Here is an 18,696-nt window from a genome sequence, read left to right as displayed (position 1 = left end):
AACAGGTTATTGGCCTTTAAAAAATACCTAAAGAGATGCTACAGATTTAAAATTTTGTATTTATAAAAATGTAGTGTTTTATATTACACATTGACTTGTTCAATTACATCAAGCTCATTTTTATAACAAGCACTACATTCATATTTCCAGTATTTCTTACTATTTTATGACTTCTGACAAATACAAATGGGTACAAAAGTTTAATACATATTTTTAAATTCTCATTATCTGCAAGTACACATGCCTGTGACATTTAAAATAGCCCTCATTATGGTTTTCCTACTATTTTTGAAAAGTCTCATATTATTTTTTCTTTGTAAATAAGTATGCAGGTTTGTGGTTGATAGAAGTCCCCTTACCCAGAAACATCTGAACATTTGAGAGCTACTGTGAATAATTAAAATTGTCTTTGTTCATATTCCTTTTTATACCCTCTTTATTCAATTTATACCAAAAAATTTGCTGTAGGTGCAAAAAAAACAATCATACAATTCTGGAGATGAAGAGGTCAATTGTGATAATGTAACATAACCTTCCTGTTTTATTGTCTATCTATCATCCATTTTATCTTATCCTCATGAATATATATATATAGATATTTATATTTTTTTCAAAATTGAGTCCTCCAACCCATAAATATGGTATTCCCTCCTATATGAATGATTTTGAAAATATTTCCTTCTGCAATATTTTGTAGATTTCAGCATGGCAGTCTTAGACATGAGAATTTAAAAGTCTTCTATTATTATATCCCAAATTCTTATTGTTTTTACCAAGTTTCAGTAGACTTTTCTTGAATGTTTCTTCTTTTGCTGTATATCCTAAAATAATTTCCAGAAATTACATGATTGTTTTTAATACAGCTTTCATCAGTTATGCTTTCTTTTTCTTATTCTCTGGGGAATGGGACCATATCATTTGGAAGTCTATCTTATATATAGTATTATCTTCATTTTGTTTTTTGTGGTGCTGGGGTTTGAACCCAGGGTCTCACAAATGCTAGGCCAGCACTAGATCACTGACTGAGATGTCTTAAGCTGTTTTTAAAATTTCATTTTTAGTCAGGGTCCCATTAAGTTTCCAGACTGGCCTTGCAATTGTGATTCTCCTGTTTCAACATCATGAATAGCTGGGATTACAGTTTATTTCCCAATTGCTGTCATTTTATAGAAATAAGACTGATGTTTATATACTAACATGTATTCTTCAATCTTATTGAATTCACTTTTTATTTTGCAGCTTTCTTAATAGATTCCTTTAGGTTTTCTATATATACCATGAGAGCATTGGCAAATAGTTTTAATATTTTATTTCTCATTTTTAGGTATATTATTTTTTTATCTTGCTTTTGCCCTTACTAGGTTAGCAAGTAAAAAGTTGAACAATGGTCAGAGTTGATATCCTTCCCTTATTTGTAATTTTTTTTGGGAAAACATTTAATATGTTACTAAAAAGTCTGATCTTCTTTGTTGGTTTTTCAGAGAGAGGATTTATTCAATTGGGGACATGTCCTTCTGTTCGTAGTTTGAAGATTTTTATCATAAATAAGTATTCAATTTTGTCCAGTGTTTTTACATGTATTGAGATGATCAGAATTTTTCCTCTATTGTGTTTATCAGTTGTTTTACATTGACTTTTAAATATATATTAGCATTCTTGTGATAAATCCACCTTGATTGTAATGTATATATTTCTTATATTTATTTGCCTATATTCCATTTACTAGTTATCTTATTTATAATTTTTACATCTATGTTCATGAGTGGATCTGGCCTGAACTTTTCTTCCACTTTACTGTGTCAAATTTTTGTTATCAACATTGTGATGGCTTTTTTTCTGGTCCTTAAAAAGGTTTGCATAAGATTGTTGTTACTTCCTCATTAAATGTTTGAAAGGGTTAATCTATGGAACCATCTGGGGCTTATAGTTTTCTTGAGTGAAGTATTTAATTTTAAATTTTAAAAATTTAAACAGGCTGTTATTTATATTTTCCAAGGTGTTTGACGTCAGTTTTGGTAGGTTTGTCTTTCAAAGAATTGCTTAAATTCAGTTGTTCATAACATTACTTCATAATTTTTAATGTTTGTATAATTCACAGTGATGCTCCCTTTTTCATTCCTGGTATTATCATACATGATTTTTTCCTTGTGGAGTCAGTCTCAGGGAGTTTTAGACTTTATTAACGGTTTTGAAGGATCATATTGTTGATCTACAATATTATTTGTCTTTTATTTCATTGATTTCTGACCTTTATAATTTCCTTTCATTTACATTGTGTTTCATTGCTTCTTTTTTCTTAGCATCCTAAAAAAGAAGTTTAGATTATGGATTTCCAATATAAACACTCATAGTTTTATGTTTTTTTCTAAGATCTGCTTTAGAAGTATCTTATAAATATTGACATGTTGTTTTTATACTTTCATTTCAGTCAAAAATACTTTAAAATGTCTTTTGTGATTTCTTTTCTAAACCATAAGTTATTTTTTAAAAATTCTCTTAGAAGACACAAAGACAAACTTACAAAGATATAATCATCTGATCCTTGACAAAGGATTGTAGAAAAGACAGCCTTTTCAACAAATGGTGGGGAAACAGGTTATCCCTATGTTTAAGAATGAGACTAGACCCTTAACTCTCACCCTGTACATGAGTCAACTCAAACTGAATCAAAGACCTAGGAGTTAGACAAGAAACTATGCAATTCCTAGAAGAAAATGTAGAGGTAACATTCCAACATATAAACACAGGCAATGACTTTCTCAATAGGATTCCTAAAGCTCAAGAAATAATGCCAACAATGAATGAATGGAAATTAAAAAGCTTCTGCACAGCATGGGAAACCACTGAGAATGTGAAAAGAGAAACTACAGAATGAGAGAAAATCTTTGCTAGGTATTATTCTGACAGAGAATTAATGTCCAGAATATATAAAGAACTCAAAACACACGCACACACACACACACACACGCAAATTAAATGGACAAATGAACTAAATACTTCTCAAAAGAAGAAACAGCAATGGTCAATATGTGAACAAACGTTCAACAATGTTATGGTTTAGATGTGAAACGTCCCTCAAAAACTTATGTGTGAGACAGTGCAAGAAAATTTAGAGGAGAAATGATTGTATTATGAGAGCATTAACCTAATACTGCCTTAGTCCTATGATAGGGATTAGTTGGGTTGTAACTATAGGCAGGGAGGGGTAGGTAGAGGAGGTGGGTCATTGGGGGCATGCCTTTGGGTATGTATTTTGTTCTTGGTGAGTGGAGCTCTCTCTCTGCTTCCTAGTGCCATGTCCCCATTGCTTTCCTCTGCCACACATTTCTGCCAAGATGTTCTGCCTCACCTCCGGCCCTGAGGAGTGGAGTTGGCCATCTATGAACTGAGAACTCTAAAACCGCTGGTTCTTAAATAAACTTTTCCTTTTGTTTGTTCTTGTCAAGTCTTTGGTCACAGCAGTGAAAAAGCTGACTAAAACAAACATCATTAGCAAACAGGGAAATTTCAAAACTATACTGAGTTTTCACCTCACTCAACTTTAGAATGCAATAATCAATGACAAACAATGATAAATGCTGGAGAGGATGTGGAGAAGGAACACTTTTAAACGGTTGGTGGAATTGTAAATTGGTACAACCACTATCAAAATCAGTATGAAATTTTCTCAAAAGACTAGGACCCAGCTATACCACCACTACCACCACTCCTTGGCATTTGATCCTTAAGAATTAAAGTCATCATATTATAGTGATACATGCATACCCATATTCATAGTAGCACAATTCACAACTATGGAACCACCTAGGTGTCCATGAATGAATGGATAAAGAAAGTGTGGTATGCATACAAAATTTTTGTTCAGTCATAAAGAACAAAATCATGCCAGTTTCAGGAAAATGGATGGAACTTGAGGACATGATGTTAAGTAAAATAAGCCAAACTAAAAAAGAGAAGGATCGTATGTGGAAGTTAGAGATGAAAAAGACAAAGTTGGGAGTTATCTCATAAAAATTGAAGAAAGATCAGTAGAGTAGAACAAAGGAACTAGGTGGAGAGAAGAAGGGAGGGAAATGGGAAATACTGGGAAATGATACTGGTCAAATTATATTGTTATGTTGTGTGCATGTACAAATATGTAACAATGTATCCCCACTCTAATGCACCAATATGAACAAAAAAAACAAAAATATGTTCCTAATTTCCAAATAATGGGGATTAATTTCTAATTCAATTTCTTTTACGGTCAGATAACAAATTTTGCTTCATTTCAATCATATGTTATTCACTATAACTTGTTTTATGGTCTAGCCTATCATTATGAAAGTTATATATCTACTTGAAAAGAATGTATATTTTTAATTTTATAAGGTAGGTGTCTATGTCAGTTAGGTTAACTTGGTCAAGAGCATTCCTTACACTGTTTATATCCTGAACAATTTTCATTTGTTTATTCTATTAGTTACTAAGGGGAAATGATGAATTCCCCAAAATAATTGAGATTTCTCAATTTCAATGGTAGTTTTAACAATTTTTCCTTTATGTATTTTTAATATTTTTGGCTGTCTACAAGATTTTAAATATCTTCCTGATAAATCAAGTCATTAAAAATTTTTAACTTCTTTATCTCTCTGCCTCAAAATCTACTTTATCTCATCTTAACATAGACAAATAAACTTTCTTATGGTTAGTCTTTTAATAAAATTCTTTTACTTTCAACCTATTTGGGTGTCTATATTTAAAGTACATCTTATATAAACAGCTTGTAGTTGAATTCCTATTTAATTTTGTCTCATAATCTTTTTCTTTGTAAAGTTACTCCACTAATATTTAATATAATATTTGGGTTAGTTTTGTATCTATCATATTTCTATTTGCTTTCAATTTGTTTTATCTGTTCTTTTCACTCCACCATGCCTCATTTCTATCATTTAAAAAAATTTTTTTGTAGATGGACACAATACCTTTATTTATTTATTTTTATGTGGTGCTGAGGATCAAAACCAGGGCCTCATGCATGCTAGGCGAGTGCTCTACAACTGAGCCACAATCCTAGCCCTTTCTCTCTTTTGAGTAAATAATTTTAGTATTCTATCTTACCTTCTCATTGACTATTTAGCTACAGTCTTCTATTTTATTTTTCTAGTGTCTCTTCTATGGATTATAATATGAATATATAATTCATCACAGTATACTTTTAATTATTCTTACACCACTTCCCTTAGGATGAAAGAAATTTAAAACATTATACATACTGTTTACATACTCCCTATGTTTTTTGGTGTTATCATAAATTTACAAACCCCATAATATACCATTTTACAGAATAATTGAACTTTTAAAGAATTTAAGATAAAATGTCTAATATTTACCAAAATATTTATTCTTTCCAGTGTGCTTCATTCTTACTGTATTTCTAAATCTCGATCTGTGATTATTTTCCATCAGTTTTTAAAAAATTCTTTACCATTTCTTATAGTGCTGGTGTACTAAAGTCAAATTCATTACTTTCATATTTGAATGACATTTTTGCTATAGAATTCTGGATTGATAATTCTTTTGTTTTTGTGTTGTCTTTGGCTTTAATTAGTTCTGAAGAGAAATCATTCATTAATCACATTGTCATCCTGTAGGTGGTAAGTGTGTTTCTCTGTTGTTTTTAACATTTTCTTTGGTTGGTTTCAATGGTTTGACTATGAGTTCTTGTGTTTTTATTTTATTTTCCTATGTTGGAATTTTCTGAGCCTCTGTGTCTTTGAGTTGGTATTTTTCATCAAATTTCAAAAACTTGCAGACACAGTTGCTATGACTGCTTCCTTTTTAACTTTTTTTATTTTTAATTTTTTTATTGTAAACAAATGGGATACATGTTGTTTCTCTGTACATGGAGTAAAGGCATACCATTTGTGTAATCATAAAATACTGTCCTTCTGTTTGTGTCCTTTCTATTGATCTGATTCAATATCATCAGAGCAACCTGTGATCTTTTAATTTCACATATATTTTTCAGGTCTGTAATTTGATTCTTTTCAGTTTGTTTTTCTCCTGAAATTCCCAAACATATTTACCCATTTTAATTCACTTTTCCTTTTTTTTCTTATAATAGTTTTTTTAAAAGTTCTTGACTGCTTATTTAATTTGTATCATTTATGAGTCTCCTTAAATTGGCTTTCTTTTTCCATTCAACTATGAGTCATAAATTCCTGCTTCATTGTGTATTTTCTATTTTCTGATAGTATGCTTATTTATAAAACAATAAGAAGCTGAAGTATCTCTCAAATATATATATATATATCCTTTTTTGTTCATTTCTTTGGTAAGTAGCTTAAATGAAGAGTTACTAATTCAAATTCTACAAGTTATTGAACTAAGGCAGGACTGGGTTGCAGCTTTAATTAGATTAAGTGCTTTTATTTCAAGTTGAACCAAGAAAATTTATCTTTACAAACTGTTTACATGTTGACTTATCATGTTTACATTGTAACACATAAATCTGTACAATTAAAATAAGAAAGGATAATCAGGGAAATAGGAGAACTCAAGAAAAAAATAGCAGGAAAAATAACATCTCTTTCCTTTTAAGTTAACACTCAACATTCCACTCTTCTTTTGCCAAGTGCTAAGTGCTAATTTCACCATTTGTGCAGGGACAGGGCTGGGATATTGATTTAGAGAGTTTCAATATTTGGGTTAAATTATACAATAATACCAGAGAGGCAAGTACATTGATTGCATAAATTTCTCTGCTTTCACAGTTCCACATGCACTGCCATTTCGTCAGAAGAATATCAGGAGTGATAAGGCTTTGTTGGCAACAAATTACTAACTTGAATGATTCATTTTTGTATTCAGAGCTCTTTCAAATTACAGTCCACAGGCCAGTCCAGAAAACCATCTTGCAATTTTTTTTTGTTTTTAAATTCTTTGCACTTTATCCATCTATGGAAGGGTCGTTCCTTCCCCTGGGTATGGAAACATCTGCAGTTTTACTCTCACCTATGAATAGTTCTTCCCCCTCCAGCATTTGGTTACTAAGGTATCTTTGAGTCTATAACTCTTCAATAGCTCTGTAAGAAAGTATGATTTTATTTTTATCAATATCCCAGAATTTTGTTATTGTTGCTAGCATGTCTTTCAACATCCTATCTGAAATGAGAAGCTTCTCCTTCACTTGTATTTGAGATCTTGGAAATTCTGCTGTTATGGAATAAATATGAGGTGTCCCCAAAAGCTCAAAACAAAGAGAGAATTCTCAGAGGTGAAATGATTAGATTTTGGATTAACTGGGTGGTAACTGTAGGCAGGTAGGGTGTGACTAGAGGAAGTAGGTCCATTGGAGGTGTGACTTAGGGGTTTGTTATCTTCCCCCTGGTGAGCAGTCATCTCTCTACTTCCTTGTTACATTGTCCTGAACTGTTTTTCTCCCCCATACCTTTCTGCTATGATGTTCTGCTTCACCTCAGGCCTAAAGGTTAGGTAGTTGGTTGACTGTGGACCAAGCCTCTGAAACCACAAGCTATATTAAATTTTTCCTCCTTTACGTTTTCCTTCTGGCCTTTTGGTCAAGGAGATGAAAAAGTTGATTAAAACAGAAACTGGTACTGAGAATGGATCATTGCTATAACCAACCAGTTCATGTGATTCAGAATCCTTTAGAGCTGCTGTCTGGTGGGGTGGAGGAGGGATTTTGAAAAGTTTAGAGATGCAAAGTAGAAAAGCTTTAGAACATTGTAAATGGAGTTTAATAGGTGATTCTGGTGGGAGCTCAGAAGACCAAAATGTGGACAGTAAAGACAGGGCTCCTGAGGTTTCAGAGGAGGATGACTCTATGGGAAAATCTATTAGAGGCATTTGTGTTACATCCTAGCAAATAAGTTATCTACATTTTGCCCATGTCCTGAGACTTTCTGTGGACCTGAATTTAAAGGTCATGGGCTAATTAATCTGGTGGAGGAAATTTCAAGGTAGCACAGCATTCAGGCTGTGGCATGGATATTATGGGCAGCTTTTAGACAAGCTTACAATGATAATAAGGAGCAGAAAGATTTTTGAAAACTTGCAGTTTGATCAGAAAAGTACAAGTAAACCTGTGGCTAAGGAAGGTTGTTAAAGAGATTGCAGTCACTAAAGAAATGCTAAGTACCTTACTCAGAAAGACTAGGAAAGACAACTTGAGGATATCTCACAATTGGCAAGACCACATCCAAAAACCACACACTCAAAGGAAGTAAAAATTCCTTTGAAAATAGACCATAGGGGCATCCTGCTTGCAAAAGAGGATCGAGGAAGTTGTTTCATATTCTCAGCCAGCCAGGTACTCAGGTAATCGAGAAGAAACGAACCATAAGAGAGGCCACAAGGCCACGTGGGTTGCAACCATAAAGGCCACAGGGGCAGAGATATATAAGCCCTTGTGAGAGAACACCACAATGCCATGTGCCACCTTTACTATATGTGGAGGTACAGGATCTGTTTTCTTTCCCAGCTGAATTTCAGTCTTGTTTTAGCCCTATCCTTTCTTTCTGAGCCCCTATTTCTTCCTTGTGGAAGTCTACCCTTTTAAGGATTTTCTTACCAAACTATTATTCATCAGATAAAATAATTTTCTTTGAATGTTTTAAAGTTGATTGAAAATTTAGCCAGATAATATTTTGTTGCAGGGATACATGATAGATGTAGATGCCAGTAATGTACCCCTCCCTCCTCAGTTGTGATAATCTTTTGTGGAGCATTATTTGCTTTAGGTTATATTGGCCTATTTTATTTGTCTGACTTTCAGTGATATTACTGCTACCCCAAACCATAGAAAGCTAACACATACTACTGAGCAATTATCTACCTCATTTTGTATTTCTTAGTTTTCTTTTGTAAATTTGAAGATGGAAGCTTATTTTTTTTACTTATTATAATTCAATGTAGTTGCTTTTCAACAGTTTTTGTGTAAGAAAATTTACACTGTAAAACTGAATCTAAAAAAAAGAAGTCAACTGAAGTATAGAACTGAAAATAAGATATAATAATCATTGTTTCATGTCTCAAACCATGCACTTTTCAAATTTATTCATTTTCTTTTCTGTAACTTCTTTTTTTTATTTTAATCTATCTTTGGTAATATAGAAAGTCTCCTATTTAATGTCAGTCCTGATGCATATGCTTATTCTCAACCACTCCCAACTTAAGAATTTTGCTCCTTTTATTATTCCCTCTCCCCCTTAGCATGAATATACATTCCATGTTCATATAACTTAAAAAATTCTTTCCTCTAAAATTTAAAATAAAAAAAATCAAGACATTTCCTCCTTCTAATACCTTATTTCAATGTAGGTGCTGGCCCATTTTTCTGTATCCTTTTAGAGCCAAGTACTTTGAAAGAGGTAGTTTACTTGTGCAATTTCCTCACCTGCCCCTCTTTCAGTCTAACATTATTTCAGCTTCCATTTCACTACTCTTCTAAAACTGCTTTTTGAAGGACTACTAATAACCTTCAATTTCACCCATCAGTCACTTTTCTGAGCTTATCCTACTTAAGTGTAACATTTGATGTAGTTGACCACTTCTTGAAACACACCTCTCCTTTTGGCTTCTATGGCAGTCTTTCCTCAAATTTTCTCTTCTTGAGAAAGTCTCTTCTTCCTAAATTTCAATGTTGAAATTTCTGATGTTTCTATCTACAATCTCCAATCCATTTCTCCTCATCTAGGTAATTTTATTTATTCCCATGCTATTAAATAACATGTATATGCTGAGACTCTTCACTCACCAGTGTGTATAATATTTTTAGAACATAAATAATGCATATAACTCTCTCTCTTAAAGCAAGAGAAAATTTATTATAATTGTTTCAGAAGTTTGCACAATCTAGTCACTGCTCATCTCTACATCTTATTTTCCCATTCAGGCACTATACTTCTAGCCTCTTGGGCCTCCCCCCCTCCCCCAGATGATAGTTAAAAACAATTTTTTTTCCATGCTGGGGATTGAACTCAAGGCCTTATGCTTTTAAGGCAAGCACTCTACCAACTGAGGTACATCCCCAGTGCTGATAGTTAAATTCTTTACCACCTTAGACCCTACTTATAAGCTGTTCTCTATGCCTGAAATAGGCTGATCCTTTTCATATAGCTGGTACTTTTTTAAAAAGCTTCATTGAGATTTAATTGATGTATTTATAAATTATGTAATCTGATAAACTTTGACATATTTATACATCTGTAAATTATTTCTATAATAAAGATTAAAAAAAAAACACATCCACCATATCTAAGAATTTCCTGTGCCATTTTGTAACCCCTTCTTTCTGCCCTCTCTTGAAGTATCCCTTCCCACCCCTAGGCAACCACTGATTTGCTTTCTATCACAATGCATTAGTCTTCATTTCCTTGAATTTTATAAGAATAGAATCAATATTATATACCCTTCTATTCTGATTTTTTTATCAACACCAATATTTAATGTTTAAAATTAATTATGCTATCTTGACTTTTTTTTCAAACACTAAACATTTAAAAAAATATCTGTAAAGTCACTGTAAGCATGAAGTGAAGTACTGGTTTTTTTCTTGGTTGGATGTGGAAATTCAAAGCTTTAATTAGTTCTTTTCTATCTTGCAAACTTTACTTCAGTGTTTCCTCCTTGGGTTTTTCCCCTGACAACATTCATTCTTCTCTATCATAGCATTGCTACCATTTTACAATTATAATAGTATATCTATGTATTTATCTGTATATTGTCTGTAATAAATAGAAGGAAACTATCATAACCATTTACTCATCATTGTGTAGTTAATGTCCAGAAAAAATTTTTTTCACAGTAACTGTTCAATAATCTTTGAATGAATGGTTTTTTCCCACCTACTTCCCCACTTACGATTTTCCCCCTTGAGATACTTCTTTTTTTTTTTTTTTCCATTCTTGATCTTCTCTATTTATTTTGTATTATTTATTTATTTGCCTCTCTTTGCTAGTTCTCTTATTTTTATCTAATTTGTTTTTTCCCTTCATTTTTCTGCTTTATGTTTTTAGGACTTGCTGTCTTTCCCCAAGTTGAAAACCATGCAGTGAAAGGAAAAATAGCAATAGTTAGGTCTGAGACTCTCCAAAGGATCCTCTGTTGCATAACTAAAAACTGATGCACAAGCAAATTTTTCTGACAGTGTTGTATCTTAATCCTGCTTTTCAAACTTCCTTTGATGTAAATGACTCACAGTCGATTCTTATTTATCAAAATTTCTGTTATAAATAAGAAGGGTACCATCTATCGAGGCAACAAACTGAGTGTTAGCTTTAAGTCTTCCATAATTGGTTATGATATTGGAAAAAATTATTTAACCTCTCTGTGGCTTTGTTTCATCATGTGTTATAATAATGAAGAATATCTAATATCTATAGAAGTGCTTTTATAAATATTAACCCAGAAAAATTCAACTCTTCTGGACAGATAGGGATTATGATTTTTACTTTATTTTATATGTGGGAAGAAAAACTCAGTCATTAAATATCTTCCTTTAAGATTACAAATATAATTAGTAGAAAAAGTATAATTTTATCTAAATCTGACTGTTGCTCTTTCCAAAGCATTTCACAATATATATAATCTGTAAAATATAGAAATTTCTTTTCAGGTACATAACTATTATTTTAGATGTGAAAGATTTACAGATGATAATTTAATGACTTAGGGAAGGCAGCCTCTTGAAGCCTAACCTAAGTAATGAGGTGATCATCAAAAGACTGAAATTAAGATGTTCCTCCAGAAATGGAGTAAAAGGTTCAAAACAGAATTGTGACATCACAAGAGAAAAATCAACATAATAGAATGAAATGAAATATAGTTTTTAAAGAGAAATAAGGGAACTTTAGAGACCATTCTGTTTAATCTCATTTTATATATATGAAAAACAATTTTGAGTTATTTCATCTTTGAATATGTTGTTTCATTCACAGGGGTTAAAATGGAGGAAGTGGTTCCTGATTATAGAATAATGGATTTGGTTTTCAATGTGCCCAAAACTTTAAGAAGCACTTATATACATAGGATCATACAGTGGAAATCATATGGAGTCACATTTAGGGTTAGGCGTAAGTTTGTGTCTCATTTATTCTGTACTGACTTTAAGGAACTACTTTCATCTCTTTCAACTTCAGTTTTCTCATCTGTAGAGGAAATCTACCAATGAATATCCATCTGCCTTAAAGGGTTATAAGAGCCATTAAATAATATAACACTGGGTGGGTCAAATTGCTTAGCACAATCTCAGAAGAGAATGGACTCTCATTGGAAGTGGGTTCTATCTCCCCAAATAGGGACAATGCAGCTACTCTTTTCTGAAAGTTAGGAAACAATGCATGAAAAGTCTTCGCTGTCCCTACTATAGTAATGTGAGACTATACAAATACAATCAGATTATATTTGCCAATATTTAAATTTCAAACCAAATTTTTGTAAAATTTAGTTTTAAAAGCAAATACCAGGACATTACCATTGAGTCATTAACGAATCAAGACCTTCTTCACAATATATACTGTTAATCATCAAAGAAGATTTTAGAACATCTGATTAACAAGTAAGTGATAGGGCTTATTTGGGTGCCCATGGAGACTACTGGTAGAAACATAGAGAATCTCTTTAAGTGTTTCCTGAACTTGCTTTTACTTCTATTTTGACATGTTAGGTCTCTAGTTAGAAGAAATAATGATAGCTTTGGAAAAATTCCTGTGAATCTAGTAATGAAAGAAGTTAGTTTTTTTATTTATAAAATTTGAAAAGTTGCCTAGCTATTCATGAAAAGAGCCGGCTGCCATGCTCCATCCTACTGTCATCATTTACTTAGTGAGTTCATGATTTGTACATAAAGAATTTTATTTTATTTATTAATAATCATTTAAATTCAAATTTAAATGATACATTCAAATTCTTGTCATGTATTGGGAAAAGTAGAACATAAGCATAAAAGTAAGTAGCCATACATATGAACTGAAATGGTATACAAACCTGTATATTGCAGGCATTGTAGGAATTTAAGTAAAGGAACTGGCACAATAGGGCTTTGATGGCAGCAGGAAAGGTTTATTACACAAAGTGAAATTTGAGCAGGGCATTTTCACAGAGATGACATGAATAAATTATAAGAGCAGTAAGATACACTTGACTCAAGTGGGCTATTTTTTAAATTTATTTTTTGTTCTAATTAGTTATACATGACAGTAGAAAGCATTCAGACACATCATACATAAATGGAGTATAACTCTTCACTCTTCTGGTTGTACATGATATAGAGTTATACAGGTCATGTAACCTTATATGCACATAGGGTAATAATGTCTGATTCATTCTACTATCCTTCCCCATATCCACTCCCCTCTAATCCAAAGGACCTCTATTCTGCCCTAGCTCCCCCTCCTTGTTGTGAATTAGCAGCCACATATCAGAGAAAACATTCAGCCTTTGGTTCTTTGGGATTGGCTTATTTTGCTTAGCATATTTTCTAGTTCCATCCATTTACCAGCAAATACCATGATTTCATTCTTCTTTACAACTGAATAGTATTCATTATTATGAGTTGTGGTGTATATAATTTCTTTATCAATTCATCTGTCGAAGGGCACCTAGGTTGGTTCCATAGTTTAGGTAATGTGAATTGAGCTGCTATTAGCATTAATGTGTCTGTGTCAATGTAGTATGCTTATTTTAATTCCTTTGGGTATAAACCAAGGAGTGGGATAACTGGGAAAAATGTTGGTTCTATCCCAAGTTTTCTGAGGACTCTCCATAATGCTTTCCATAGTGGTTGCACCAACTTGCAGTCCCACTAGCAATGTATGATTTACCTTTTCCCCCACATTCTCACCAACGTTTATTGTTGCTTATATTCTTGATAATTACCATTTGGACTGGAGTGAGATGAAATCTTAGAGTAGTTTTGATTTGCCTTTCTCGAGTTGCTGGAGATGTTGAACATTTTTTCATATATTTGTTGATCAATTGTCTTTCTTCCTATGTGAAGTGTATGTTCATTTCCTTAGCCCATTTATTGATTGGGTTACTTTGGGTTTTTTGGTGTTAAGTTTTTTTGAGTTCTTTGTATACCCTGGAGATTAATGCTTTATCTGAGATGCACAAGGTAAAGATTTTCTCCCATTTTGTGGGCTCTCTCTTCACATTCTTGATTGCTTCCTTTGCTGTGAATAAGCTTTTTAGTTTGATTTCATCCCCTTTATTGATTCTTGGTTTTACTTCTTAGCTTTAGAGGTCTGATTACGGAAGTCATTTCCTAAGCTGACAATTCCCTAAGTGGAGATTTGAACCTACTTTTTCTTCTATTAGGTGCAGGTTCTTTGTTCTAGTGCCTAAGTCCTTGATTCACTTTGAGTTTTGTGCAAGGTGAGAAATAGGGGTTCAACATCCTGCTACATATGGATTTCCAGTTTTCCCAGCATCATTTGTTGAAAAGGCTATCCTTTCTCCAATGTACGTTTTTGGCAACTTTGTCTAGAATGAGATATTATAAGATATTATAAGATATTATTCTCTGTGTCTTCTGTTCTGTACCATTGGTCTACATATCTGTTTTTTTGCCAGTGCCATGCTGTTTTTGTTACTGTGGCTCTGTAGTACAACTGAAGGTCTGGTATTGTTATGCTTCCTGCTTCACTTTTCTTGCTAAGGATTGCTTTGGCTATATTCTGGGTCTCTTATTTTCCAAAGGATTTTCCTGATTACTTTTTCTATGTCTATGAAGAATGTCATTGGGATTTTAATAGGAATTGCATTAAATTTTATAACAATTTTGGTAGTATGTCCATTTTGACAATGTTAATTCTGCCTATTCAAGTGAAATATTTCTATAGGAGAGTGATAGAAAATTCACATAAAGATATAAATAAGAATTATATTTTAAAGGAGCTTTAATGAAGATTTAAAAAAACTTTTATTCTGAAGGGAACATAATGTTATTGAATATTTCTCAAAATTTCTTAAATGTTCATATCATGGCTGATACTATGGAATTCTCTGAACTAAGCGTTTACTTTTGCTCCTCATTATAAACCACAATTTCTCTTCTAACCATAAAAGCACCACATGTTTATTACAGAAAAATCAGAAAATAGAGTAAACTAAAGGAAGAAATGTATAAGATACAATCTAGGATGTTTTCTAGATCTTTGTTTATATACACACAACATAGGGGGATTCTATCTTCAGAAGGCTAAACTTGGATTCAGAAGTTGTGGAGAGTATGTGTAGGAAAGGTTTTAGGTAGAAACCCTTTGTGTGGTTGTAAGGGACTGGTGTCAAAGAATGGTATGGAGCAGAGGCCAGAAAAGTTTCTATGTTAACAGTTAAGATAGTAAATATTTTAGGTCTGTGGGCCATATAGTTTTTGTTGCAACTACTCTACGCTGCCATTGTAGTATGAAAGCAGCCACTGAAAACATGTAAATGAATGAGTGTGACTAGATTCCCATAAAATTTTATTATGAAAATTAAAATTTCATAAAATTTTCAAATGTGAAGAAATATAGTATATAATAAGCTTCTGTTTTAAGAGCAGTTCAGTGTTTTTACACAGGTCCCAGGAACAGAGACAGTGAGAAGTAATCAAAAAGAAGTGCACTGCTAGAGGATAAAACTAGGGAAAATAAATCACCATCTGGGCACTTCTAGGAAAATTCAAAGGATTTCAAAGGACTAACTTCCTTAAAGCTAGTGAAAAAACCATTTAAGTTTTAGGTTTTTACAACTGATGTGAATCTATTAGTATTTATAAGCTGATGAAGTCTGAAAAAATTCAAGTTACAACCAATATACATGTGTGAACATGTATGTAAAAGTTGTGTGTGTGTGTGTGTACAACTGTCAGGTCATATTGTATATATATGGAATAAATCTGAATTTTTATACAACATAATGGTTAACATAAGGCAAACATTTTTTCCTGTCAATAAATATTTACCTGTAACATCACTAGTAACATCTGCATTTTCAATGACATATACCCTCACTCCCTATACTTTCTGCACTAGTTTTTAGAATTGCTTACTCTGGTCATCTTCAAATCTGTATTTGCTACCATAGGAAATGTTAACATACATTCTTTTATTTGTGATCTTAATTTCTCTACTTCACAGTTTGGTACCTTAAAATCACTACAGGAATATACATTTGGGTATTCTATCATAACAAAATGCATTAGAAGTTAGGAATACCTAGTTATCTCTAAAAAATACAAGCAAATATTGTGGTACTGATTAGAAAATATAGTAAAATGGCCAAAGCACAAGGCTTCCAAAATAAGAAAGCATTAAATTATTATTGATATGGCATATCAGATTTATTATACAAGGACACCATTACTTTCCCTCCTCAAAACAGAAAATAATGACTCTTGAATTAATAGGACATAGACTGTATGGTTTGAAATAAGCACTGAAACAAAGGATATGAATAAATGGGTACATGACAATAGTGATTTGAAATATTTACATAATAATTTTTATTAAAAATATCAGGATGCACTTCCATAACAAAACAAAAATTTACATGCATGTTGAATGTGTTTTTTAAAAAACACATTACTGAGCACCAACCAGTGGAGTTTATTCAAGCATTGTGACTCAAAAAAGCTATTTGTCTAACCTTTTTATAACTTACTCTGGTAAGAAGTACGGATCCGTTTCGTTAAATCAGGATAAAAGTTAGACAGGCCACGCATGCAAAAGTTGTCTTTGGAACATGCCAGAACACCAGCATCAGCAGCAGGCAGAGGAAAGAGAGAAGAATAGTCTAAAGTGAAAGGAAGTGATATCATACCAGAATCTAGAACAGCCAAGATGAAGAAATTGCAGCAAAATTAGGTAATCAAATTGGAAAGGAGATATTTAAAAAAAACAATTAGAAAGTAAGAGGTGATAGATGAATGATGAGGATGCTGCAGCAATTTTAATCAAATGTCTTATAAAAATTGATGGCATATTTTTCTTACGTTTTTGCATAGTACACATACTTGGCTTGTAATAATATGTATATATTACTTTATTAATATCAAAATGATTATCTTTAATCCTTCTGCAATTTAAAAGAAAGCTTAGGGATTTTAGTTTTTAATACTTTATTTTCATAATATAAATTGAGTACTCAGTGTAGTCAGTTTGTTTTAAATACTGGAGATCAAACCCAGGGGTTATCTACCTATAAGCTATATCCCAATCCCTTTCTGTTTTTTGAGCGGGTCTTGCTAAGTTGCCAAGGGTAGCCTCAACTTGCCATCTTCCTGCTGTTGCCTCTGGAGTCTCTGGGATTATAGACATGTGCCACTGTCCCCAGTTCAGTGTAGTCATTTTGTAAACTAAAATAAAAACCAAGTTTACAGTTTCATCACATTTTTCCATATTTTAAAGTCATTGATATTTCCAATATTTCCAAGCTCAAACCTGTTAAGGCTCAAGAAGTTTAACTTACAATTCTCCTTTGTCAAAATATTCACATTTCACACCACCATATACCCAGCATTTCCAGAAGGCAAGTAACTTAGATGCTGTCAAAGGGTCCAAGGTTTTATGAGTTGAACTGGTGCTTTCAGTGCTACAAACAGCACCTACTAGCCCTTAAAATTTTCCTGTCCTAAAGGCTCTGAACTTTCATAAATCAACCTTTTCTTTTCCATTATTGAGTGACTCTTAAGGTACATATGCACAATTTTTCTTATTTTGTTTTTCTTTCTAGCAGTCCTAAAATATTGATAAAAGTTGAATGCCCTAACAAAAATGCCTCAGGTTTGAAAGAGAATTTTGTGTCCCATAAAATGGTCTAAACTAATAATTTAGAAAGCAGTGAAGTTTATCAAAAGGTTAATAAAAGAGAAATTTTTTAAAAAAATCAAGTTTTAAGTACAAAAGGAAAGTTCGTTTTATCATAAATGTTAATTTGACACACCTGTCATTTAGAAAATAATGCGTAAGGTTTTAAAATTTTATCATAAAATATTCTTTTCATGTTTTTTATTTTTAATTAAGGCTTTGATATCCTATTGGTTATTTTAAATAAATAAAATTAGATAAATTTAAAAGAATTGTCTAAATACATAATGCTATAGTAGCATTTTAATCTGCAAACTATTTGCCTAATTTTTACCAGCTAGACTACTTTAGTGCACAAAAAATACACAAAATTTCATCCATGTCTATAAAGCCAATTATTTAGACATATACTGAAATTCCAGTAATTTTTGATAATTCAGGATATCAAACTATGACATTATAATCTAATTAACCACAGATTTATTTCTTTTATAGGTGAATAAGTCAATTTATTTGTCCTGTCAAGAAAAAAATGCCATCTTTCACAGCATTTTTAAAATGGCAATGAATAGTATTTATTATGCTTATTCAAATACTTCCAATACAGTCATCATCCATTGAGAAAAGGTCAGTCATAGCTACAATATGGAGTTATTTTAAAATATTTAAATAAATGAATGACCTTAAATTCTCTTTTATGTGTGTATTTATTGTGTTGGGAATCAAACCAGGGCTTCCTGGATGCTAGGCAAGCACACTACCAAGCACTCTACCACTATTCTAAATTATCATTTTAAAAGGGGCCAAATATATTACAAGTAATTTAACCTATTTAATGCAACTATTGAAAGTAGCTTTTGGGGGGTGTGGGGTACTGATATATTTTAAATTTAGAAACAGG

General features: G+C 32.2%; 1 protein-coding gene across 13 annotated transcripts in view; it reads right to left on the bottom strand.

Annotated features, from left to right (window-relative positions):
* The window catches only part of STXBP5L (syntaxin binding protein 5L), a 452,269-nt gene that overhangs the window by 77,280 nt on the left and 356,293 nt on the right, over positions 1 to 18,696 (bottom strand). For 8 of the 13 annotated variants that reach the window (XM_079155274.1, XM_079155277.1, XM_079155276.1 and 5 more), the window contains one exon: positions 16,651 to 16,722. The exons of the other annotated variants lie outside the window; for them this stretch is intronic. In XM_079155274.1, the coding sequence (XP_079011400.1) occupies positions 16,651 to 16,722 (72 nt within the window). The remainder of the gene's footprint in view (positions 1 to 16,650; positions 16,723 to 18,696) is intronic. 13 annotated transcript variants of the gene reach the window in all.

This window comes from Sciurus vulgaris (assembly GCF_902686455.1).
Source record: "Sciurus vulgaris genome assembly, chromosome: 10".
Taxonomy (NCBI): domain Eukaryota; kingdom Metazoa; phylum Chordata; class Mammalia; order Rodentia; family Sciuridae; genus Sciurus; species Sciurus vulgaris.
Note: the sequence above shows the minus strand (reverse complement) of the source record. Positions and strands in the feature narration are given on the sequence as shown.